The sequence below is a fragment of the Lissotriton helveticus genome, chromosome 2_1 (genome assembly GCF_964261635.1).
Source record: "Lissotriton helveticus chromosome 2_1, aLisHel1.1, whole genome shotgun sequence".
Lineage (NCBI taxonomy): Eukaryota > Metazoa > Chordata > Amphibia > Caudata > Salamandridae > Lissotriton > Lissotriton helveticus.
The window spans coordinates 1,186,644,624-1,186,672,125 of record NC_136059.1 but is presented as its reverse complement, the minus strand read 5'-3'; the positions used below and the strand labels follow the sequence as shown (position 1 = coordinate 1,186,672,125).

At 45.6% G+C, this 27,502-nt stretch overlaps 1 protein-coding gene across 1 annotated transcript in view; it reads left to right on the top strand.

Annotated features, from left to right (window-relative positions):
* The window catches only part of LOC144818539 (alcohol dehydrogenase 1-like), a 295,630-nt gene that overhangs the window by 192,179 nt on the left and 75,949 nt on the right, over positions 1-27,502 (top strand). The window contains exon 7 of the mRNA XM_078676059.1: positions 11,600-11,735. Coding sequence (XP_078532185.1) covers positions 11,600-11,735 — 136 coding nt within the window. The remainder of the gene's footprint in view (positions 1-11,599; positions 11,736-27,502) is intronic.

The following is a 27,502-nucleotide window of genomic DNA, read 5'->3' as shown; positions in this document are numbered from 1 at the left end:
TTTATCTTATGTATTTAGTTTCAGCTTGTTATCTGTGATACCAGTAAAGTATTTTTCGCTAGGTCATCTTGTATGTCTATGAAGTTAAACCTTTATCTTTGACAAAGGCTACAAGATAGCAGGAATGCGTTGTGTTCTTTCGAGCCAATAAACCAGTGTGCGAGAATTTGGTGTGCCGCTTCTCCCATTCCTCTAGGGGATTGAGGACCTTTTCCCGAGTGTGTGTGTGTGTGTATATCTGTGTATGTGTGTACATATATGTGAACAAGACAGCCTCGGCTGTCAAAACGTGTTACCAGATGTAATTAAATCCCTCTGCGGCACAACCTGAGAGTACGGACATTCCTTTCTGTATGTGCGATTGACTGACGGCTCGCTCCACCGCCATCCCGCGCCACTTGTCTGGGGCCACAGATCCCAGCAGGAGCGTTCTTGTGTGAAATATATATACCGGGATTTGTCGGAGTCCACCTGCTTGTCTGGTACATATACGGCGGTGTTGGGGTCAATCGGCTCTACGCTGGGCTGGGCATTCATGTCTGCCTTGTCCCCGCCTATTGGACACCAGGAACAGGCAGGTTGTGACGGTTGGAGACCGGAGGGGACAGCGTGTTCGTCTGCAGCAAAGTGGGGAACAATTGCATCACAATGACGCTTTGGCATCTCCACGCAACGTTTTCCAGTGACAAAGCAGATTGCACTCTGGGAAAGGTAGTCACTATACAAGATGTGACTTGCCAATAGACCTTCGCGTTGCCATTTTGGGCTGAAGGGGGTGGAGCAAAGCTGGTTAAATCAGGAGGGGCGTGACATTGTGTTAGATATATTTGCCGCTACCTGACTAACCGCAAAACACCCGTGGCGCTGAAGAAGGCTAATCAGAAGCCGAAATGCATTCGCCTTTACAGCGGGTGTGCAATGTATCCTTACCTGCTGCGGATAGAATAAAGGCTGTTCTCACCCGTTCTCCTGTGTTGGCCTCTTCACTCTCGGCGGCGGCTGGTGGTGATGGATCTTATATATATATATATATATATATATATATATATAAGATTCCAGCAAGTTACGTGTGCGGCTCATCCTTCCTCCATGCGGGGAGAATTGTTTTGAGATTTCGTCGGCGTGGTCCTGCCGAGGAGCGACGCACCACCAACAAGAGCGCCACCATTACCCGTCCTGGACCAAGTTTGCTGCTCGTGAAAACGAATTAGGGTGATGAGGTGCCGCCGAAGACTGGCTTCGGTATTGGACCCGTTCGGACCTCCATCATGGGCTCAGATACGGGGTAACAACATGCGGATTTAAAAGAAACAACACTATAAAGTGAACTTCTAAACAAGACAACAAGCACCGCCCACTGGAGGGTTCAAATCATAAGATTGCCGCTTAGAACCACATGCCCCAGAATGCAACATATAAAGGAGCCACCGGAGGCGACAGAGTTATAATTGCGGACATTCAGCAGTGGTGACAAGCGGCTTATGAGGTGCAGGCTTACCTTCGAAAAAGGTCTATGTTTAGACCGAAACGCGTCAGGATTGCCAGGCATTGTTGTGCAAAGAAGTACCGAATAAAAGCATTCCAGCAAGTTACGTGTGCGGCTCATCCTTCCTCCATGCGGGGAGAATTGTTTTGAGATTTCGTCGGCGTGGTCCTGCCGAGGAGCGACGCACCATCAACAAGAGCGCCACCATTACCCGTCCCGGACCAAGTTTGCTGCTCGTGAAAACGAATTAGGGTGATGAGGTGCCGCCGAAGACTGGCTTCGGTATTGGACCCGTTCGGACCTCCATCATGGGCTCAGATACGGGGTAACAACATGCGGATTTAAAAGAAACAACACTATAAAGTGAACTTCTAAACAAGACAACAAGCACCGCCCACTGGAGGGTTCAAATCATAAGATTGCCGCTTAGAACCACATGCCCCAGAATGCAACATATAAAGGAGCCACCGGAGGCGACAGAGTTATAATTGCGGACATTCAGCAGTGGTGACAAGCGGCTTATGAGGTGCAGGCTTACCTTCGAAAAAGGTCTATGTTTAGACCGAAACGCGTCAGGATTGCCAGGCATTGTTGTGCAAAGAAGTACCGAATAAAAGCATTCCAGCAAGTTACGTGTGCGGCTCATCCTTCCTCCATGCGGGGAGAATTGTTTTGAGATTTCGTCGGCGTGGTTCTGCCGAGGAGCGACGCACCACCAACAAGAGCGCCACCATTACCCGTCCCGGACCAAGTTTGCTGCTCGTGAAAACGAATTAGGGTGATGAGGTGCCGCCGAAGACTGGCTTCGGTATTGGACCCGTTCGGACCTCCATCATGGGCTCAGATACGGGGTAACAACATGCAGATTTAAAAGAAACAACACTATAAAGTGAACTTCTAAACAAGACAACAAGCACCGCCCACTGGAGGGTTCAAATCATAAGATTGCCGCTTAGAACCACATGCCCCAGAATGCAACATATAAAGGAGCCACCGGAGGCGACATAGTTATAATTGCGCACATTCAGCAGTGGTGACAAGAGGCTTATGAGGTGCAGGCTTACCTTCGAAAAAGGTCTATGTTTAGACCGAAACGCGTCAGGATTGCCAGGCATTGTTGTGCAAAGAAGTACCGAATAAAAGCATTCCAGCAAGTTACGTGTGCGGCTCATCCTTCCTCCATGCGGGGAGAATTGTTTTGATATATATATATATATATATATATATATATCCAACGAAACCAGAAACCCCATTGAAGAAGGCCACAGTGGAAGTTAAATGAAACACAGGGTTTATTTTCAGCATGCTAGTGGCAGACGATTCAGGACAACACTTCTCATATCCAAATTCGCCAGACGCGTTTCGGGAATAACCCAATCCCTTCTTCCGTGGCGTGTTCGTGCAAAGGAAAGGAAATGCTGCAGTTCAAATATATGCCCAACACCTGCCCTCGGGGGGCGTGGCCGCACACTCGGCCTTCTGGGTGTTGCAGTTCAGACAAATTGTTCTCCAAGTGGTTGCGCAATTCCTTAAAATAAACACAGTTTATATCCCATGTGGGTAGAAGCGAGAACTGGCCGCATGCCACTTTGCTTTCTTGCTGGAAACAGTGTTGAAGTGAGCACGCACTGGAATAGTGCTCACTTCTTTCCATTCTTGCCGTCAGGACTCCGCTTGAAGCCGACTCAGACCCGTAGTTAAACGGGAGGCCTTCTTCGCGACCGGGATCGGCCGCTATAAATCCAACGAAACCAGAAACCCCATTGAAGAAGGCCACAGTGGAAGTTAAATGAAACACAGGGTTTATTTTCAGCATGCTAGTGGCAGACGATTCAGGACAACACTTCTCATATCCAAATTCGCCAGACGCGTTTCGGGAATAACCCAATCCCTTCTTCCGTGGCGTGTTCGTGCAAAGGAAAGGAAATGCTGCAGTTCAAATATATGCCCAACACCTGCCCTCGGGGGGCGTGGCCGCACACTCGGCCTTCTGGGTGTTGCAGTTCAGACAAATTGTTCTCCAAGTGGTTGCGCAATTCCTTAAAATAAACACAGTTTATATCCCATGTGGGTAGAAGCGAGAACTGGCCGCATGCCACTTTGCTTTCTTGCTGGAAACAGTGTTGAAGTGAGCACGCACTGGAATAGTGCTCACTTCTTTCCATTCTTGCCGTCAGGACTCCGGTTGAAGCCGACTCAGACCCGTAGTTAAACGGGAGGCCTTCTTCGCGACCGGGATCGGCTGCTATAAATCCAACGAAACCAGAAACCCCATTGAAGAAGGCCACAGTGGAAGTTAAATGAAACACAGGGTTTATTTTCAGCATGCTAGTGGCAGACGATTCAGGACAACACTTCTCATATCCAAATTCGCCAGACGCGTTTAGGGAATAACCCAATCCCTTCTTCCGTGGCGTGTTCGTGCAAAGGAAAGGAAATGCTGCAGTTCAAATATATGCCCAACACCTGCCCTCGGGGGGCGTGGCCGCACACTCGGCCTTCTGGGTGTTGCAGTTCAGACAAATTGTTCTCCAAGTGGTTGCGCAATTCCTTAAAATAAACACAGTTTATATCCCATGTGGGTAGAAGCGAGAACTGGCCGCATGCCACTTTGCTTTCTTGCTGGAAACAGTGTTGAAGTGAGCACGCACTGGAATAGTGCTCACTTCTTTCCATTCTTGCCGTCAGGACTCCGCTTGAAGCCGACTCAGACCCGTAGTTAAACGGGAGGCCTTCTTCGCGACCGGGATCGGCCGCTATAAATCCAACGAAACCAGAAACCCCATTGAAGAAGGCCACAGTGGAAGTTAAATGAAACACAGGGTTTATTTTCAGCATGCTAGTGGCAGACGATTCAGGACAACACTTCTCATATCCAAATTCGCCAGACGCGTTTCGGGAATAACCCAATCCCTTCTTCCGTGGCGTGTTCGTGCAGAGGAAAGGAAATGCTGCAGTTCAAATATATGCCCAACACCTGCCCTCGGGGGGCGTGGCCGCACACTCGGCCTTCTGGGTGTTGCAGTTCAGACAAATTGTTCTCCAAGTGGTTGCGCAATTCCTAAAAATAAACACAGTTTATATCCCATGTGGGTAGAAGCGAGAACTGGCCGCATGCCACTTTGCTTTCTTGCTGGAAACAGTGTTGAAGTGAGCACACACTGGAATAGTGCTCACTTCTTTCCATTCTTGCCGTCAGGACTCCGCTTGAAGCCGACTCACACCCGTAGTTAAATGGTTATTCCCGAAACGCGTCTGGCGAATATGGATATGAGAAGTGTTGTCCTGTATCGTCTGCCACTAGCATGCTGAAAATAAACCCTGTGTTTTATTGAACTTCCACTGTGGCCTTCTTCAATGGGGTTTCTGGTTTCGAAGGATTTATAGCGGCCGCTCCCGGTCGCGAAGAAGGCCTCCCGTTGAACTACGGGTCTGAGTCCGCTCCAAGCGGAGTCTTGACGGCAAGAATGGAAGGAAGTGAGCACTATTCCAGTGCGTGCTCACTTCAACACTGTTTCCAGCAAGAAAGCAAAGTGGCATGCGGCCAGTTCTCGCTTCTACCCACATGGGATATAAACTGTGTTTATTTTCAAGGAATTGCGCATCCACTTGGAGAAAAATTTTCTGAACTACGACACCCAGAGGGCCGAGTGTACGGCCACGCCCCCCCGAGGGCAGGTGTTGGGCATATAATTGAACTGCAGCATTTCCTTTTCTTTGCACGAACACGCCACAGAGGAAGGGATTGGGTTATTCCCGAAACGCGTCTGGCGAATATGGATATGAGAAGTGTTGTCCTGTATCGTCTGCCACTAGCATGCTGAAAATAAACCCTGTGTTTTATTGAACTTCCACTGTGGCCTTCTTCAATGGGGTTTCTGGTTTCGATGGATTTATAGCGGCCGCTGCCGGTCACGAAGAAGGCCTCCCGTTGAACTACGGGTCTGAGTCGGCTCCAAGCGGAATCTTGACGGCAAGAATGGAAGGAAGTGAGCACTATTCCAGTGCGTGCTCACTTCAACACTGTTTCCAGCATGAAAGCAAAGTGGCATGCGGCCAGTTCTCGCTTCTACCCACATGGGATATAAACTGTGTTTATTTTCAAGGAATTGCGCATCCACTTGGAGAATAATTTGTCTAAACTACGACACCCAGAGGGCCGAGTGTACGGCCACGCCCCCCCGAGGGCAGGTGTTGGGCATATAATTGAACTGCAGCATTTCCTTTTCTTTGCACGAACACGCCACAGAGGAAGGGATTGGGTTATTCCCGAAACGCGTCTGGCGAATATGGATATGAGAAGTGTTGTCCTGTATCGTCTGCCACTAGCATGCTGAAAATAAACCCTGTGTTTTATTGAACTTCCACTGTGGCCTTCTTCAATGGGGTTTCTGGTTTCGATGGATTTATAGCGGCCGCTCCCGGTCGCGAAGAAGGCCTCCCGTTGAGTTGAACTACGGGTCTGAGTCGGCTCCAAGCAGAGTCTTGACGGCAAGAATGGAAGGAAGTGAGCACTATTCCAGTGCGTGCTCACTTCAACACTGTTTCCAGCAAGAAAGCAAAGTGGCATGCGGCCAGTTCTCGCTTCTACCCACATGGGATATAAACTGTGTTTATTTTCAAGGAATTGCGCATCCACTTGGAGAATAATTTGTCTGAACTACGACACCCAGAGGGCCGAGTGTAAGGCCACGCCCCCCGAGGGCAGGTGTTGGGCATATAATTGAACTGCAGCATTTCCTTTTCTTTGCACGAACACGCCACGGAGGAAGGGATTGGGTTATTCCCGAAACGCGTCTGGCGAATATGGACATGAGAAGTGTTGTCCTGTATTGTCTGCCACTAGCATGCTGAAAATAAACCCTGTGTTTTATTGAACTTCCACTGTGGCCTTCTTCAATGGGGTTTCTGGTTTCGATGGATTTATAGCGGCCGCTCCCGGTCGCGAAGGAGGCCTCCCGTTGAACTACGGGTCTGAGTCGGCTCCAAGCGGAGTCTTGACGGCAAGAATGGAAGGAAGTGAGCACTATTCCAGAGCGTGCTCACTTCAACACTGTTTCCAGCAAGAAAGCAAAGTGGCATGCGGCCAGTTCTCGCTTCTACCCACATGGGATATAAACTGTGTTTATTTTCAAGGAATTGCGCATCCACTTGGAGAAAAATTTTCTGAACTACGACACCCAGAGGGCCGAGTGTACGGCCACGCCCCCCCGAGGGCAGGTGTTGGGCATATAATTGAACTGCAGCATTTCCTTTTCTTTGCACGAACACGCCACAGAGGAAGGGATTGGGTTATTCCCGAAACGCGTCTGGCGAATATGGATATGAGAAGTGTTGTCCTGTATCGTCTGCCACTAGCATGCTGAAAATAAACCCTGTGTTTTATTGAACTTCCACTGTGGCCTTCTTCAATGGGGTTTCTGGTTTCGATGGATTTATAGCGGCCGCTCCCGGTCACGAAGAAGGCCTCCCGTTGAACTACGGGTCTGAGTCGGCTCCAAGCGGAATCTTGACGGCAAGAATGGAAGGAAGTGAGCACTATTCCAGTGCGTGCTCACTTCAACACTGTTTCCAGCATGAAAGCAAAGTGGCATGCGGCCAGTTCTCGCTTCTACCCACATGGGATATAAACTGTGTTTATTTTCAAGGAATTGCGCATCCACTTGGAGAATAATTTGTCTAAACTACGACACCCAGAGGGCCGAGTGTACGGCCACGCCCCCCCGAGGGCAGGTGTTGGGCATATAATTGAACTGCAGCATTTCCTTTTCTTTGCACGAACACGCCACAGAGGAAGGGATTGGGTTATTCCCGAAACGCGTCTGGCGAATATGGATATGAGAAGTGTTGTCCTGTATCGTCTGCCACTAGCATGCTGAAAATAAACCCTGTGTTTTATTGAACTTCCACTGTGGCCTTCTTCAATGGGGTTTCTGGTTTCGATGGATTTATAGCGGCCGCTCCCGGTCGCGAAGAAGGCCTCCCGTTGAGTTGAACTACGGGTCTGAGTCGGCTCCAAGCAGAGTCTTGACGGCAAGAATGGAAGGAAGTGAGCACTATTCCAGTGCGTGCTCACTTCAACACTGTTTCCAGCAAGAAAGCAAAGTGGCATGCGGCCAGTTCTCGCTTCTACCCACATGGGATATAAACTGTGTTTATTTTCAAGGAATTGCGCATCCACTTGGAGAATAATTTGTCTGAACTACAACACCCAGAGGGCCGAGTGTAAGGCCACGCCCCCCGAGGGCAGGTGTTGGGCATATAATTGAACTGCAGCATTTCCTTTTCTTTGCACGAACACGCCACGGAGGAAGGGATTGGGTTATTCCCGAAACGCGTCTGGCGAATATGGACATGAGAAGTGTTGTCCTGTATCGTCTGCCACTAGCATGCTGAAAATAAACCCTGTGTTTTATTGAACTTCCACTGTGGCCTTCTTCAATGGGGTTTCTGGTTTCGATGGATTTATAGCGGCCGCTCCCGGTCGCGAAGAAGGCCTCCCGTTGAACTACGGGTCTGAGTCGGCTCCAAGCGGAGTCTTGACGGCAAGAATGGAAGGAAGTGAGCACTATTCCAGAGCGTGCTCACTTCAACACTGTTTCCAGCAAGAAAGCAAAGTGGCATGCGGCCAGTTCTCGCTTCTACCCACATGGGATATAAACTGTGTTTATTTTCAAGGAATTGCGCATCCACTTGGAGAATAATTTGTCTGAACTACGACACCTAGAGGGCCGTGTGTACGGCCACGCCCCCCCGAGGGCAGGTGTTGGGCATATAATTGAACTGCAGCATTTCCTTTTCTTTGCACGAACACGCCACAGAGGAAGGGATTGGGTTATTCCCGAAAAGCGTCTGGCGAATATGGATATGAGAAGTGTTGTCCTGTATCGTCTGCCACTAGCATGCTGAAAATAAACCCTGTGTTTTATTGAACTTCCACTGTGGCCTTCTTCAATGGGGTTTCTGGTTTCGATGGATTTATAGCGGCCGCTCCCGGTCGCGAAGAAGGCCTCCCGTTGAACTACGGGTCTGGGTCGGCTCCAAGCGGAGTCTTGACGGCAAGAATGGAAGGAAGTGAGCACTATTCCAGTGCGTGCTCACTTCAACACTGTTTCCAGCAAGAAAGCAAAGTGGCATGCGGCCAGTTCTCGCTTCTACCCACATGGGATATAAACTGTGTTTATTTTCAAGGAATTGCGCATCCACTTGGAGAATAATTTGTCTGAACTACGACACCCAGAGGGCCGAGTGTACGGCCACGCCCCCCCGAGGGCAGGTGTTGGGCATATAATTGAACTGCAGCATTTCCTTTTCTTTGCACGAACACGCCACAGAGGAAGGGATTGGGTTATTCCCGAAACGCGTCTGGCGAATATGGATATGAGAAGTGTTGTCCTGTATTGTCTGCCACTAGCATGCTGAAAATAAACCCTGTGTTTTGTTGAACTTCCACTGTGGCCTTCTTCAATGGGGTTTCTGGTTTCGATGGATTTATAGCGGCCGCTCCCGGTCGCGAAGAAGGCCTCCCGTTGAACTACGGGTCTGAGTCGGCTCCAAGCGGAGTCTTGACGGCAAGAATGGAAGGAAGTGAGCACTATTCCAGTGCGTGCTCACTTCAACACTGTTTCCAGCAAGAAAGCAAAGTGGCATGCGGCCAGTTCTCGCTTCTACCCACATGGGATATAAACTGTGTTTATTTTCAAGGAATTGCGCATCCACTTGGAGAATAATTTGTCTGAACTATGACACCCAGAGGGCCGAGTGTACGGCCACGCCCCCCCGAGGGCAGGTGTTGGGCATATAATTGAACTGCAGCATTTCCTTTTCTTTGCACGAACACGCCACAGAGGAAGGGATTGGGTTATTCCCGAAACGCGTCTGGCGAATATGGATATGAGAAGTGTTGTCCTGTATCGTCTGCCACTAGCATGCTGAAAATAAACCCTGTGTTTTATTGAACTTCCACTGTGGCCTTCTTCAATGGGGTTTCTGGTTTCGATGGATATATATATATATATATATATATATATATATATATATATATATATATATATATATATATATATATATATATATGTATGTATATATATATATATATATATATATATATATATATATATATATATACATATATATATATATATATATATATATATATATATATATATTTCACTAAAGGACCAAAGGTTCCAAGGACGTTATAGTTAAGAAACAACATTAAAAAAACTATAAATTCACTGGAAAAAAAAAGTTTACTGGGATGCAATAGTTTGGCTCACATGGTCCCCGCTTTTCATGTCCATCAGCAATGACATGATTGCTAGGTAGTGGGAGCACTCTGATCTCAATAGGTTGAGGGATCTCTGTTCCGCTGAACAGTTATGTTCATTTATGGAACTGCAGCAAGATTTTGGGTTAGAGGCCAGGACTTTCCACAAATACTTACAGATGAGGGAATGTTTGAGAAGGGTCAAACCAGGTACATTCTCACTCGAAAGAATTCCCCTCTTAGATACAATATTGCGGTCAGGTAGCAAGATAAGTCAGATCTACAAATCTCTAATGAATATGACCCCAGATTACCCAGAAAACAATGAGATAAGCTGAGCAACGAAGTTAGGGGAGTGTGACATGTGATTACAGGTGTGGGTCCTGCGCTCACTGAAACATAGGACTCAAGTTACACCTTATTTGAGAAGCCCACATAGGCTGAACCAGTCTGGGGTTGCTTGTGTGTGTATGAGGGAGCCTGACCCTGCAGTTAAGGAGTGACTGTTCTATTTGGAGCAGGGCCAAGTCTAATTTCCATTTGTCTGGTTCCTGTCAGAGGTGGCATGGTTGGTGAAAAATGGTGAACTGGATTGTGGCACATACTAATTACCAGTGAATGAGATTAATGCAAGCAATTCCCACCCAGGGAAGAACATTTTGAAAAGGGATCAGGGAAGATAACAGATGTGGGTAGGACTGGAATTGAAGAGGAACATTACCTAAAAAAACAAAAAATGGACGAGTGCAGTACATGGTATCAGCCTGACATGACAAAAACAATACTTTTTCAGGTTGGCTATATCCGATATCACTGCTAGGGAGGGCTTTTATCAGCATAGAGTACAATACCTAGATAGATACGTACCCCTCTGGAAGCAGCTGATTTCAAATCTGCAGTACTCATGTTAATTTCCTACAGCCAGGCCCCTCATGAAATGTAATTCTACAAAGACATAGAGTGATGGTTAGAATGCTTGAATTCATCTCAGCCACTGGTGATGACTTTGGTCACATTCCAGCTATTTCACTATGTCCCTCCAGATGTGAGCAGCCATACAGAGATCAGTCTTAGTCCTATTCCAATAGGAAAAGTCCAGACAGATCTGCCAGACAATGCCCCCTCAAGAAAGGAACACAAGCATCCCAGGCCCGTTTTTGGCTATTTGACCCTCTTCATTGAGGTGCAACTTGAATCTTAAAGGACAGTGAGCACAGAATCCATGTCTTGGCTTGTACAATATTGGGCACATATCCTTTATTTAGCTTTCCACCTAAACAGTTGTAGAAGAATAAACTTTGCAAAATTATTGTTAATTACTATCAAAATGTCAAGTCTCTGGTTTACAGCAGCAATGTAGGTAGTGATTTGGACAGTCCCAGGGATGGACTAGGATCTTTTGCTGCATCTTGGCCTTTGTTGCTATCCCGGATGAATTTCTAATGAGGATCTCTGTCTTCTTCAATCAATTTTCTTAAATGTTGGCTGATTATATATCGGAATTTATTTTCATCAAATAAGCTACATGGTCCTTTACATTCCCATCCATTATTACTTTGTGTTTTTAAAATAAGAGCACTTGATTCTTTGTACAAGAGAGGCTTATTCAAAATGTTGACCTTCCAGTAAACTCACATTCAAGGTTTATAAGCAGACTTCTTTTGACTTTTGCTAAAAGGTGATATTAATAATCATTTGAATTTTAACCTATCCAACTGATTGATCCTCGATTGATTTATTTCTGAGGGGGGAACAGCTAATCAGCCCTGGACGTGATTGAACCTGTTCAGCATGGAACATATATTTTCATTCTTGTGACGGTCTGCCTTTTTGTTTTCCTTTAGATTAGTGCCCTGCAGTCTTCGCACTATGCATTTGGAACCACTGTGATTGTTGGGGTAGCGCCAACCGGTGCCCAGATCTCCTTCGATCCTATGCTGATGCTCACAGGGCGTACTGTGAAAGGAGCAGTATTTGGAGGTAAAGTCATCAGGTTGATATAATCTATGATGTAATAGCAGTAAGAAGGACTTACATTAGATACTGACATAGACAGGATAGATTGGGACAATGGATACAGCTGGGTAATACCCTTGTGTTGGACTTGACAGCCTGAGGGTGGTCCTCCCCACAACCTTTTATCTTCCTCCTCCACTTCTTATATTGCTGGTATTAGGACTTTGTGCACTTTACAATTGCTAATCAGTGCTAAAGTGATTGTGCTCTCTCCTCTAAACATGGTAACCTTGGTTCATCTCAATTGGCATATTTAATTTGCTTATAAGCCCCCATTAAATTGATCCTGTCTGTACCCAGGGCCTGTAAATCAAATGCTACTAGTGGGCCTGGTCTATTTCATGTGGCACCTACTTACAAAGCTCATAACCATGTCTCAGACCTGCCATTGCAGAGCCTGTGTGTGCATTTGACACTGCCATATGAAGCTGGCAACATAAACCTTTTTTATAGGCTTAAACCTTCCCCGAAGGTAGACCCTGGGTAACCCAGAGGGCAGGGTGCAATGTAACTGAAAGACAGGACATGCACTTTTAAGTTTTCCATGCCCTGGTAGTGAAAAATGCTTACATTTGTATTTCACTACTGCAATGCCTATCTCTTCTATAGGATAACATTGGGATTACCTTATTCTATTTTATACGTTTAATTCCCAATTGTGAAGAGATGGACTTTTCAAGTTTAGTGTCTCTGGAATAATAATTTAAAATCCAAACTAATAGTGAGGACAGATTTTAAATTGCAATTCTGAAGATGCCACTCTTAGAAAGTTGACATTTCCTTACTCTAGCCATTGGGTGCCTGCTGATTGTCTGTTATTACATGTCTGGGGTGGTTGACAGTTGGGCTTTGTGAATTCCCCCTAGATAGGTCTGTGCTGACCTTCTGGACTGCTGCCCTCCTGTCTGGGGGAGAAGAACTAGACCTGCAATCCTTAAACACAGGGTGACTCCATAGGTAGCTGGCTGGCCTCCTGATCTGAGGTCTCAGGGACATAAAAGACTTTCAACCAACCTGTTTCTGCACCTAGATTGTGCCATCTGTGAGTCTGCCACCATGCCAAGTGCTGCCACCCCAGTCCTTGACCCTTGGAAGTGGGCCTAAGGTATATCTCCAGTAGAACCGATGCATCCTCTGCTGAGCAATGCATCCACAAGCACGACCAATGCATCTCCTTGGCTGAGCAGAACCAGCACATTGCCGCCGTTGTGTGGATTGGACCCATTGAAAACAACTCCATTGCGGCACCATCCCACACCTGGAACTGAGTCACTGACACATTGCCTACGAAACTGCTGCTGCATGATGCTTAACCTGTTACAAGCATAATGCAATGCCTGTCGATGGCAGCTTAGATGAGGACGATGGGTCTCAATATCGCATCTTCAGAACTGATCCGACCCAATGCATCGCCCCCTGCTGCGCCTCGCATCCTCAACTCTGGACTTCACATTGCAAGCCCCATCAATATGATCCTTGACGTCGATGCATCAGGACCTTGCACCGCAGCCTCGCCGCACTTCTGAAGCGACACACCGCTTTCGTTGTCCGACTCCTCTTCCACGCAAGTGCTCCACAACCAGGACTCTCGGATATTCGTTTAGCGGGCCTAACACGGTCCTTGAAGCTGGCAACCCCCCTCCATCGTGGTTGGGCTGAAGTTTTGACTTTATCCCTATCCGGCACTACCAGATATCCCAAATAGTGCTTCTTGCATTTAGGCATTATTTATATCTAGAAACATTAGCATTCCATATCTCAAGTTCTACTTATTGAATGTTTGTTGTCCTGGTCTTGTTTTATTTATTAAAGTATGTCCTATTTTTCTAACCTGGTATGGAATCTTTTTCTGTGGTGTTTTCACTACTTTAATGTTTGAGGTTTTGCAGAAATACTTTGCACATTGACTCTAAAGTTAAGCCTGACTGCTCTGTGTCAAGCTACCAGAGGGTGAGTACATGTCAATTTAGGGGTTTGCCTGCTTCTAACCCTATACTCAATATAAGACTAAGTAATATCAATACAAGCTAAGAGATCTGAAACACCTTTCCCCATCTTTTGTCCTCATGTAAATCATCACTAATCCAAATAAACAACAAATCTACGTAATCTAGACGCCCTGACCTGTGATAGGATCTTGGGATCACACCTCAATAAGGAGACTGGTCAATGCACCACAAGGTGTGGAATCTTCATCTTACTTGTGAGAAATACTAACTATAGCTTTTCCCATTACAAGAGTCGCTCCCAATTCCCAGAGTTAATTATCACCTTTAAAGAAGAATTACATGTCAGTGCAATTATGTATGAAACTTGAATGGTAATAGCCTCCTCTTTGTCAGCTGGGTTGACTTTCACAGATAACACCTCTTATTGTTCTTGTCTTAAGAAGCAGATTTTAAAATTACACAGATTGCTGCCAAATTCCTTCGGATTACATGTTCATTCAGCCAAATAGGACATTTTACACATTTCCATCAAAGACTGGCTAATAGCTTCCTCATGAGTTAACGCTGTCTCTGGTATTCACAGTTTCTTAAGCTCATTTCTATTATCTGTTGTTTTGTTTGCATGATTAGCATATTATTTGAGGTACATTAGAGAAGTGTCAGCTCCAGGCCCCTTGTCCATACCTTCTTTAGAAGAAGGTATAGCTCAAATTGAAGCTATATCTCTTGGATCAGTCAAAAATCAGGGACGTTCAAGGTAAGATACGTGCAAACCCTGGAAGTGGCTGCATCATTCATAGTGAGAATACATGATGCAGTTAAAACCATTGTAGATAAATGCACGGAATTGTTGAGGAGACTTGTAGGCTTGGAAGAATTAAGATTACACAGGAACCTTTGTGCCACCTGTGACACAGAGGAGGAAGAGGTCCATTGACTGAGGCAAAGTGGGCGCTTATGTTAGTTGGGCTGATATTATAAAGTCATTGCACAGTGTTGCCAGTAAAATCTTAAACTTAGCTGAGTAGGTTGCAAACAACCAAGCTGATGTATCGGCTCAAGATGTCAGAGAGGGCCAGACTGGCTACCAGGCGTTTTGGAATGCTGTTGAGCTGGGGGCTGATTTCGTTGATGGGGACCTGCGTGTGGTGCACGAAATTCGTTTTGCTTTGTTTATTTCAAAGCACACGCATGTCTCTATCAACGAAATCAGCCCCCACCACAGTTAAATCAGCCCCTAGCTCAGCAGCATTCCAAAACGCCTGTAGTCAGTCCAGCTCTGATGTCAGAGTCAATCTGCTTTCACCAGAATTTGCTGATACTTTTTTTTACAATATTGTACTGTAGAAAGAATATTGCCTGCCTCTTGTAAACTCTTCCCTGTAGAAGGTGGTCTGACTTAAAACTACTTAAATTTACTGCAAGATTTAAGAATAGTAATCTTTCCTCTTTCTGTAACTTTCAGGCAAGAGTAAAATGTTGGGTATTGATTGCACTAAACTTTCGTTTTTTTAAAGAAGACAGTGCGAAATCAGTAAAAGTCACCAAAATAAATGTGTTGTGAACAATTTATCTAATGTCCATTGTCTCACATACTTGTGCCATGTTTCTCCCCAAGTTCAGTCTCTAAGGGTGGACACTTACAGTACAGGAGAAGCCTTCTTGACAACACACAACTTGGGGATGGAGACTGTGATGGGAGTAAATAAAGAGAAATGAAATAAAAAAGCTAACATTTCCCCCACTTTTTGCACTATAGAAATTTGTCTAATGTATTAGGCCATTTCTGAGGCTGCTTTATGTAGATTGTCATGGTTACGTTGAGCAAAAGACACACACAAAACTATGGATATAGGCCCAGATATCTGTACTGGGGTGAATTTATGGCATTGTCCTGCATTCTGTCCATCAATTATTCTTTTTGCATTTGTCACCCCGAGTGGGACAGGTATGCCCAGAAGTGGGTCCATGCTCTCCATGCCACTGGAGTCAAGCTAGCCTGGTTGATGAGTGGTGAAACCCCGAAATAGGTCCCAGGATGCTTGTTTCCAGCCCAGGGAGGACCTGGCCTGGTAGGTCGGGCTGGACTGTTCCCATTGGGCGCAGGGTCAAGACTGACTAGCATATGGCTGGGTCCAAACTGGAATGGCATGGTGAGCAAAAGAACAATGGATTTAGGCGCAGATCTCTGTACTGGGGTGAATGTTTGACATTTTTGTGCATTCTGTCCATCAATTGTTCTTTTTGCATTTGTCACCATGAGTGGGACGGGTATGCCCAGAGGTGGGTCCCGTGCTCTCCATGCCACTGGAGGCAAGCTAACCTAGCAGATGAGGGGTGAAACCCCGAAACCGGTGCTAGGATGCTTATTTCCAGACGAGGGAGGACCTGGCCTGCCACTTCAGGCAGGACTGTTCACATGGGGCACAGGGTAAAGACGGATTTGCATATGGCTGGATCCAAACTGGAATGGCATGGTGAGCAGAAAAATAATGTATTTAGGCCCAGATCTCTGTACTAGGGTGAATTTATGACATTGTTCTGCAAAAAACACAGTTGATGGACAGAATGTAGAACAATGTCATACATTCACCCCAGTACAAGGATCTGGGCCTAACCCTAAATCCATCGTTTTTTTGCACTCCACACCACCCTGGGTTAGACACTGGCTATATGCAAATCAGCTCTGACCCTGTGCCTCATGGGAACAATCCAGTACGAACTACCAAGCCATGTCTTTCCCAGACCGGAATCAAGCATTCAAGGACCGGATTGCCACCTCTCAAAATTCAACAATGCTTGAGTCTGCCATTTTGATAAAGACTACATACAACCTGACAAATGGGAAACTGGTTATGGATACATTTCTGCCTAAAGCATTACCAATGCTAACTTTTAGGGAGCAAATATGGATGATTCAGCAAGTTTATACCACTTGAATGCTATTTTAGTGGAATTAAAGACCCATATGTGCTTGCTGTTGATCGAAACACTACATTTTTCGACAAGGATAGATCATCATGGCAATCAACTGTAAAACCAAGAACCTAACCTGATTTATCTGATTATCCTACTAGAGCTGTAGAATCCTTGGTATTAGGGCAATCCTCCAGAATTTGATTATTCTTTATTTTCGGCAAGGTACCAGCGTTATTCACATCTAGACAGTTTTTTGTGCTCAGGAAGAGTTTGCCCCGGATTTTAGATTTAGTCAGTCCCTTTATCTGATCATTCAATGCGTTCTTTGGAGCACTCGTAGATGCTTTCTCTCAAGGAGAGAAGTAGATGGTGGATGTGTGATAGAGAGTTATTCAATACTTAGGGGGTTATTTAGGGTATGGCAGGTGGTCTTAGAGGCCTCCAGTGGAGACCATCTCCTCTGCCTTTTTGGAGGAAGACTGCACTCCTTACTTACTTTACAATCACTAGAATAAAAAATATATACAATTACAAGTTTGTTTCCACCTACAGTGCATTCAAAACACTGTAGAAGGTGCACTTCACCAAGATTACAGACGGGAGTCAGCCCAAAATGTGCGATTGACACTGTTGAGTTCATTCCGTTGCCCACTAGTCAAGGAAGAATAAACTGCATGGAAGGGCCTGTAAATTGTACCTTGGGGTTTTTCTGTACCTTTCGTGGTGTTGGCACACAGTTGATCTCTCCTACTTGGAAAGGCTCCTAGAAGTTAGCCTGGATGTGTGGTGAGGAACGAGTGCTTCCAAATTCTCAGGGCAGAATAAAAAAGACTATTACCTGACATACCAATGCAAGGACATTGACAGTCCATGACCTGGAAAGGAAAAAACACATAAGTGTGCTCAAACACTTACAACACCATTGAAATGGCTGCAGGTTGGTAAAGAGGAAACTCTACTATGGGCTGACCCATTCAGGGAATCTACCAGAAAAGGAAAACAAGGGGAGTGGTGAAACAACATCAAAGTAGACACTAAAAAAAAAGTCTTTTTATGAAAACATGAGTAAGTACGGCCCATGTTTGAACAACCCCTTAAAGATGACTAAAACCCTGCCCACACTTCTAAAGGGGTGTTGGCTGCGCTCATTTATTTTAATTGTAACCACTACTAGTTCTGGGCTGCATCCTAGATGGTGAAGCTGGTGGTGGCAGGGTAGGCTTGCATCAATGTCACAACATCTTTTATATGTCATGGTTGGGGCACAGCCATGGAGTAGTGCTCCATAAGTCCCCTTCTGCTGTCTGTTCAGGCATGATGATGCACCCACACACATCTACTCAGAGAGATGAACGTTCAGTGCTGGGTCGCTCACCCCCTCATGCAGATGAACAGTGCATGGGGGCAATGTGCAAAAGATGGACACACGATACAATGATGTTATTGTGCACATCTGGGTCATAATATAGCCGGAACTCTGGGGCCACAAGTGGTTTTAATGGCTGCTGTTTCCAGACTTACACAAGGTGTGTACAGAAGATTATGTAGACATTTGTACAATAGGGATCATGAGGAACACATTTTGCACTGGGGAAATCAATGTGGGCATTCCTACATTGGTGAGGAAGTGCCCCATGCAAATGAAGACTTATAGTGCCTTTGCCTTATTAGAGACATGGAGGCAAACAGCTGTTGTGAAGCGTACGAACTGCACCCCAGAGGCTGCACCCCCAAGGATCTTCCCTGGGAGAGGATTACAGGAACACACTGCACCCACTTGCTGATGCCCCATTACTTACCAGTAATCTTCATTACTCCTGGTCCCGTTGTCCTTGTCCCATTCCTTACAAAGTGGAGATGACCATCTCCATGACAGAAAACAAAACAGGAGAATGCTGGGAATCCTAGCTCCACCCACTCCCACTGGGAGTACATAAGCTGCACCAACTCAGCATTCAGCCTGTTCTTTTTTTCTGTCCTCCAACAGAATAGGACAAGGATTTTGCTGGGTGTACTTACCTGTTGCACTTTGGATGTCTACGTCGGGCTGCTGGACTGTCCTCGACGTCCTGTTACTTGGTCTCCTGGTCAGCCAGGCTTGCCGGGAACCACGTTGGTTGGTGGCTGGCCCTTTGTTACTGGGGCACCCCTTTTCCCGGTCTGTTCCGGGTTGGAGGGCGCGTCTTTCTGTGGCTGGGCCGGTCGGGAAGATGCACTGCTGCTGCGGTGGAAGGCCTCGGGCTGGTCTTGAAGGCGCCCCTTGTGTTCCTGGGTGCGGGTTGGAGTCCTGCACTTTGACCTTTTCCTCCCTGGAGCTGTGTGGCGGTATGGGAGTGCTGGTTGCTGCTGGTTTTTTCTCTTAGCCCTTAGTTTGGTGGATGCTGGGCCTCTTCCAAAAAAAGGAAAAAAATGCACCATCCGCCAAATTCTCAGTTTTCCAACGAAAGCTAACTCCATTGTGAGAAAACTCTGCCCTGATGGCCTGTGTGCCCCAGAGATATCAGGTCAGATTGATTAATCTTTAGCATTCTGCAGGGGGCTACCGAAATTGTTCTCTGTGCTCTACTGCAAAAATACGTTCTAAACAAAATCCACAGGATACGCAGACGTGCAATATCCCATATTTCTTTTGTGGCTGTTTAACCCTAAATGACGTTGTTGTCACGTTTCTGATGCATATCAAAAGAAGACTGTGCAAGAAAAGCTCTGAAAAAGCCTAAAAAGTATGTTTCATAAACATAGCTGGCAGTTACCTTAAAATAAGGGGTTGGCAAGTTGCATCGAGGAGCTCTTTAGAGCACCATATTACATACCGTAAAGGTATGTCAGTTTTCAGAAATGTCAGGCCAGCATACCAGGGCTTTCTCAAATTTACGACAATCTCAAAACTGCCGTCCGTGGCTTAAGGCAGTTCTAAAACTACATTGTTCCCATAAATGGTCTTGATGTTTACTGTTGGGAAATATTCGATTGCCGAAAGAGAAATGCTGTAAAAAGCTCACACTTGCAATAAATCCCAGTGCAAATTAGCATCCACTGACCTGCTGGAAACAATGGGGCACATGCATCAACCTATTTAGGAAGTGCAAATGGTGCGAATCGGTAAATTCGGCCGTTTGCGCTTCCTAAATACGTTTTTGGGATGCATCAAACACTTTTTCAGAATTCGCATTTTTTTGCATTTCTTAAAAATGCGAATGCATTTAAGGAATCACATTTGTGCGATTCCTTTAAATGCAATGCATCAATTTAAAAAAAATGCGAATGTTGAAATTGGAAGTGCAAATTAACACGAGGTTGACCCTCGTGCTAATTTGCGAAAATCTTTCAAAATGCAAAAAAATGCATTTTTTACACTGTCATGTTACAGACACACATGTCCTTAGGACATGTGTGTTTGAAACATGCACTTTCAAATACATTTCAGGGGTGCAGGGGGGGGCCCTTTGGACCCCCCCTGCACCCTTGGAATGCATCAACAAATTGCGAATTCGTAAATGCCTTCCCATTGACTCCTATGGGCCCTTCGGCCCATAGGAATCAATGGGATTTGCGAAAAAGCAGTTAGGAATTCGGTATTTATTTGCGATTCGGTAAAAATTGTGATTTTTACCGAATCACAAATAAATACCGAAAAAAATGATGCGCAGCATTTTGCAATTCTTAATTTGCGATTCGGTAATTTTCGCAAATTAAGAAATGCAAAATGTATGAATGATGCATGTGCCCCAATGTGCTTTAATGTTACAATTTCCCCAACTCTCTCCATTGCAGGAATGTTGGTCTATAGACCTCCGGGGTCCAAACCCACTGAGTTATGGAATATCTGCGACATGATCACTGACCGCTCATTGAAATACGCAAACATTTTAGTCCTGGCCGATTTTAACGTTCATGTGGATAACATGCAATGTCCTTTGGCCTCTCAATTAGATGACACACTCAAAGGATTAAACCTCAACCAATTGGTCTCTATGCCTACACATGTGGCATGCCACATATTGGATCTTATTTTTACCAATATCTCAACCTCAAAGACTGAGAACACCATCCCTCTTGAATGGTCAGACAACGGTCTGATCCCTTTCAACTTAACCTCCACCTCATACCATAGCCATAGGGAAATCAAACACGAAGTCCGAAGAAATTGAAGGAAAGTCACCCTCGAAACCATGGGCCCGGCATTACTTAACACCCCCTTACTACTTACCCGAGAACCTAAAAGTGATGCAGCAACTTTCAATCACTGAGTCACCTCTGCCATAGATAAAATAGCCCCTATGAAAGCTAGGAAATTAGCAAGGAATCAACCCTCAGCCCCTTGGTTCACGCCAGAACTACAACGAGTAAAAAGCTGTTGTGTAAAGCTTGAGCGGAATTGGCACAACACCTTACAGCTGTGAGATTAAAAACACCTACAGGAAAGCAGTAAACAATTTCATAGACTAAAATGCACCTCCATAAAGGATCATATTGCCAACCAAATCAAACAATCAGCCAATTCGGCAAAAGAAGTCTTCAAAATTGTCCAAGACTTCCTGAAACTAGGGACAATGAAAAGCAATATAACCTAGTCTGATACTCTCTGTTAGAATCTTTCGATCTTTTTTCAAGAACAAATTCAAGACATTTACGACTCATTTACTGAAACAGATACCCCCAACATACCTCCCCCCACACACACTTCCCTGGTTGGGATTCAGTCTTTTTAACCCCGAAACCTCACTCAAGCAGTTGAAAAAAATAAAATCCAGATCCCCGATGGATCCTGCCCTGCCAGATTTTTTTAACTACTTGCCCTACTGATTAACCCTCCACTAAATCTGCTTTGGAACGCATCTCTAAAATCAGGCACTTACCGGTCCATCTGGAAAACTGCACTTGTCTAACCTATCCTCAAGTGAGAAGAAGCAGATCCACCTATATTGAAAAATTCAAACCCATCTCCCTTTTGCCAGCACCAGCCAAGATCCTTGAGAAAGAAGTACAGAAACAGCTATCCAACTTCCTAGAAACTAACAAACTACTACAAGATTCTCAGTCCGGATTTAGAGCTGGCTACAGCACTGAGACAGCTCTGCTCGAGGTAGCTGAAACAATCCAGGAAACCTTAGATAAAGGCAGCTATGCACTGCTGTTGCTGCTTGACCTGTCAACAGCGTTTGACAGTGTCACATAAGATCCTCCTTGACAGGCTCAGGCAACTGGGAGTAAATCGGACCACCATGGTCTGGTTCAGTTCCTTTCTTGAGGGATGGTCCCAGAGAACAAGGCTGCATCCTCATGTCTAATCACCTCGCCCCGTGATTTGTTGAGTGTCACAGGGCTCGGCTCTTAGCCCAACCCTTTTTAACATTTATCTTGCCCTCCCTAGCCCCACTTGTAGAGCAACATGGCGTAAGTGTCATCTCATACGCTGATGACACCCAGCTGTGTTCTCCTTCAAAGATCTTTTGGAGGCAGCATTCACAAACTTTAAGCAGTGTCTTATAGATACATCAGCCTGGATGACTAGGAATTGTCTATGGCTGAATGCCGACATTGTTTTTTAATCAGCCTTCCCCCCCATTCTGATCTGTGTGACCTTACAGCTCAATCCTCCTCCACTTCCTGGGTTTCAAAATTGACAACACCCTCTCATGCAGAACCCAAATAGGACATGTGTCCTCGTCCTGTTTCTGAAAAAGGAAGGCATTGCGAAGATTTCTCCACCTCCTACCAAGGGACTGTAGGAAAACAATTGTCCACGTACATATAACATCACAACCAGACTACCCTAATAGTCTATATGTGGGCTTACCAGCCTATCTGTTCAGGAAACTGCAAATATTACAGAATGCAGCCACAAGGCTTATCAGAAATGTCCTGCTAAGACATCACATATCTCCCCATGTATGTAGTCTACACTGGCTGCCTGTGAAAATACAAATGGAATTTAAGACGCTCACTATTGCTTACAGGGCAATAAATTGAGCGGGCCCCCACTATCTACGGAAAAGAATCCGTAAATCTAATCGGACAAGAAACCTAAAGATCTAATCACCTTGAACTCCTCGTCACCCCTCATTTTGCCAAGGCTAGAACAGGAGGGAGATCCCTCCTTGTCAGAACCACTACTCTGTGGAACTCCTTGCCTGAACACATCAGAAAGGCCAACTCGGAATCTAGCTTCCGGAAATCCTTGAAGATGTGGCTCTGTAGTCTTCCTCAGCACCTTGTGGAATCCAACATACTCACCCCACCCTGCTCTATCCGCTGCCAGTGCCGGGACACTCCCGTTGGGGGAGCCGCACGCGCTCTAAGCTACATAATATTAATAATATTAATCCTTGTACTAGTGCACATAATCAGGTCTCTAAAACAGTAAAAGGAGAAATTAGGAATACTGGTTCAATGTTGGCAAGCATAAAGCAATGAGAGCAGAGCTTCAACCCATTAAGCAGGCACTTAGGCCCAGCCTCCCTGGACTTACCTGTGACCAGTCCTCTGACCAGTCAAGACCCTTTAGGACCCGGCTCCAGTGCCTCGAGATCCTTCACCATCTCATTCACTCTCTCTCCCACTCTCTGTGCCTTCTTGTGCCATTTTGAGGTAGAGCCTAGCGGCAGCGCGCACGCACTTCACACTCTGTGAGACTGCTGCAGTGAGTATGGGAGAGAAGCGGCGCCGACTCTACTCCCATATTTTTTATTGGCTTGTGTCATTGTCTTTCATAAATGCTGCATTCAGATTCGTTAATGGGCTTGTTAGTCCCTCCTTAGTATGGCCTTGTCTTCATTTGTAACCTCCCATGGCTACTGGCCCTTTTACTTTGGTTTTACACGAAACCTATTATTTAGTCTGTAAGCACTATTTACTTTATTGAGTTTCTCTTACTGAGGCCAGACATGCGCTGCTTCAGCTGAAACTGCTTGTCTTTTTTTAAGCAGCTTGGCCGCGCCCATAACATAGGCGCCTGCTTTCAATGACTTTAACCCAGCATAAACTTGTGTCTGTTTCAAATCCCCACCCCCAAGTACAATGGATTTAGAAATGATTAGCAAATTAATTCATGTGAAATCCAGGTAGCACATTATCTTGTGCTAATGGGCTGAAGTTGGCAACAGCACATCTGTGTTACATTTCCTCTGCACTAAAACCACCTGACGGGTTGTTTTCAAAAGCCTGTTTAATTAACAACACCACCACCAATACCACCACTACCAATGCCACCACCACCAGTACCACCAATACCACCACCAAAACCACCACTTCAAAACCACCACCTCCACCAATGCCACCACCACCAATACCACCACCAATACCACCACCATGAATACAAATATCACCACCAATACCACCGCCACCAATACCACCGCCACCAATATCACCACTACCAATATCACCAATACCACCACCAATGCCATCACCACCACCACCAATACCACCACCACCAATACCACCAATACCACCACCACCATCAATACCATCACCAATACCACCACCAATACCACTGCCACCACGAACACCACCACCAATACCATCACTACCAGGACCACCACCAATACCACCACCCCCAATACCAACACCAACAATGCCACCACCAATACCACTACCAATACCACCACTGCCAATACCACCACCAATACTACCACTACCAGTACCACAACCAATATCACCACTACCACCCCCAATACAACCACCACCGCCAATACCACCACCACCAATATCACCACCGCCAATACCGCCAATACCGCCAATACCAATACCACCACCACCAATACCACCACCACCAATACCACCACCACCAATACCACCATCAATACCACCACCACCACCAATACTACAACCAATAACACCACCACCAATACCACCACCACCAATACTAACACCAACCCCACCAACCCCACCAATACCATAACCAACAACACCAATACCACCACCACCAATACCACCAATACCAATACCTCCACCAATGCCACCACCAATACCACCACCAATACCAACACCAATACCAACACCACCAATACCACCCCCACCAATCCCACCATCACCATTACCACCACCACCAATCCAATACCACCACCACCAATACCACCACCACCAATATCACCACCACCAATATCACCATAAAAACTACCACCACTAATACCACCACCACCAATACCACAATCACCAATACCAATACCACCACCACCAATACCACCATCACCAATACCACCACCCCCTATACCACCATTAATACCACCACCAATACCACCAATATCACTACCACCACCACTATCCATACCGCCACCAATACCACCATCACCACCACTAATATCACCAATACTACCATCACCAATACCACCACACCACCATCATCAATACCACCAATACCATCCCCAAGAATAACACCCCCACCAATAGCACCACCAATACCACCACCACCAATACCACCACCAATACCACCAATGCCACCACCAATACCAATAGCAGCACCACCAATACCAGTAACACCACCAATATCACCACCACCAATACCACCACCCAAAATGCCACCAGCACCAATACCAGTACCACCACCACCAATACCACTACCACCAGTACCACCAATACCATCACCACCAATACCAATAGCACCACCACCAATACTCATACCAACACCACCAATACTAATACCACCACTACCAATACCACCCCCACCAATACCACCACCACCACCACCACCAATACCCTCCTACTGTTGCAGGGATTCTGCTCCTACACAGAACTGTGCACAGAGACTTGGGACCTCAGTGAATTAGGGTGTGCCAAAACTCACCTTAGTACCCAAAATCCCCTACCAGACTAGCATCAGTGTCACATTGGCTCTTCCAAAATATCAATGATTAGACAACCCAGGACATGCGACTTAGGTTACCTCAGGCAATGTGGAAAACATGAACACTCTTTCATTATGCTCTCATACCAGTCCAAAACAGGGAGTTAAAGAAGACACGTGCAAGTTTGAAATATTTTTTTCTAATACCGAGTTCTCATGCCCAGCATCTTAGCTAATACAAGCAGACATATTATTAGAAACAAGATTATTAGAATAGTTACTATTCCATAAAATGCAAAGGAAGAAAGCATGTTATAATGCTAAATGGAAACAGGTTTAAAATATACCTATATTTCACCCTCCCTTGCTAGTAGGGTATTTTATATCTACAGAAGGTCTCTTGGGATTACATAGGCGGCCCCAAACCTCTGGTATTAGCAGAAATGGATCACATCAAATTCTGCACTAGCTCTCAGCACACAAATGTGTGTCACACGCCTACATAGTGCATTATTAAAACACGCCAATATCAGAGGTGGCCACAGCTGCATATGTGTTATGTCTAGAGCGTGCGCTGATCAGTCCGAACAACAACCACTGAGTTGAAATAACCTTGAAGGCCTGGGCACTCACTGTTCAGACTAAGCTTACCAAGCAAGGCTACTGATATAGAAAAACATGTTATTCTCGTGTGAAGCAAAACACTCTGCCAAACTCTAAACATTTAATAAAGTGTGCAGTGTGCAAAAGGCAGCAGAAAGGAAAAATGGCGTTTAAACTTCTAATAATCTCATGTCAACTTAACACTGTGTGAATACAAGGCCCAGCCCCACGACACCCTCCCTTGATCTGAGCATGGATAAGAAGGGGGCAAATTTGGAAAGCAGAGTTCAAAAACAAGAGTCAGAACCAAGTTTAAATTGCCACAGTGAAAAAACAGGATCACACTCCAAATAATAAAAATACATAGAATCAAGAATTTTCTCCATGGGCATAGGGAAGTCAATAGGCCTGGGGGCAAAAAAATGAAGACGACTAAAAAAATAAAAAATCCAATATCCAACATGTGACCTCGGCCATGGAAGAGAGAGAAGCGACAACACATCTGACTCCAACAATGTATATGCAAAGTACGTCGCAACAGCCTCCAACTGGAAGTCATTGTTCTCATCTGAAAACATTTCAGCCATCCAACTCAGCAGTGGGAAGGAACATACATGTTCCTCAGTAACCGGAGCCTCCAGCACCATCAGAGGACAACTCGGGTTTTTTTTAATGTAAGTGCGTGCCAACAAATCATGCGCCGCTGCAAAAACATTCCAACGTCCCAGTACTCCATACATCGCTGCAAAGGCCATAATCCCTCCACCAAAACAAAACAATTCATGAGCAACTAAGGGGCTCATCAGTTGATCATAAACCGCTTCGGGAGAGACACCGTATTGCAGAGACACAAATCGAGGGCCCCGTCGAAATCGTAGCTCAGGCAATGAAAGACAGGCTGGGCGCATGTGAAAAAGGAAAATCGAAACGATAATCCATAAGCTGCACTCAATGTAGCAAGAGGCAGTGCTCCATAATAATCAAGCATTCGGTTGCGGAGCAGCAACAGCCATGGGAGATTGTCTCGTAACACAGGACGAGCATCCATTTTGAAATAAACACAGCAATAGAAGTACGCCTGCAATCAGAGCTAGCATCAAGGGAAACCCACCGAACAGGCTGAAAAAAATTGAATGAAAAAATGCTGGGAACACACCAAATATAGTGTGAAAAGAAGTCACAAGGCTACTACTAACAACTTTAAAAAAGTGGCCAGCCCTGTGGTGGAGAAAGCATTAAAGATAGTGTGAATTAATTCACCTAAATGCAAGGGCAATTCCATATTTAATAAAGCGTGCACTTCTGCGCTGGCCAAATGTTTCACAAGCAGATGTGAGGGCGACTTTTTTTTTTGCCAAAAGCGCTCTTATGCGACTCATCTTGTTGAACTCTGCTTTCAAGGTCGGAATTAACGGCCAGATGGAAACATCCAGCTTCCCATGTGGAGGAGGAAACATTACGTTTTTACAACAGACTAC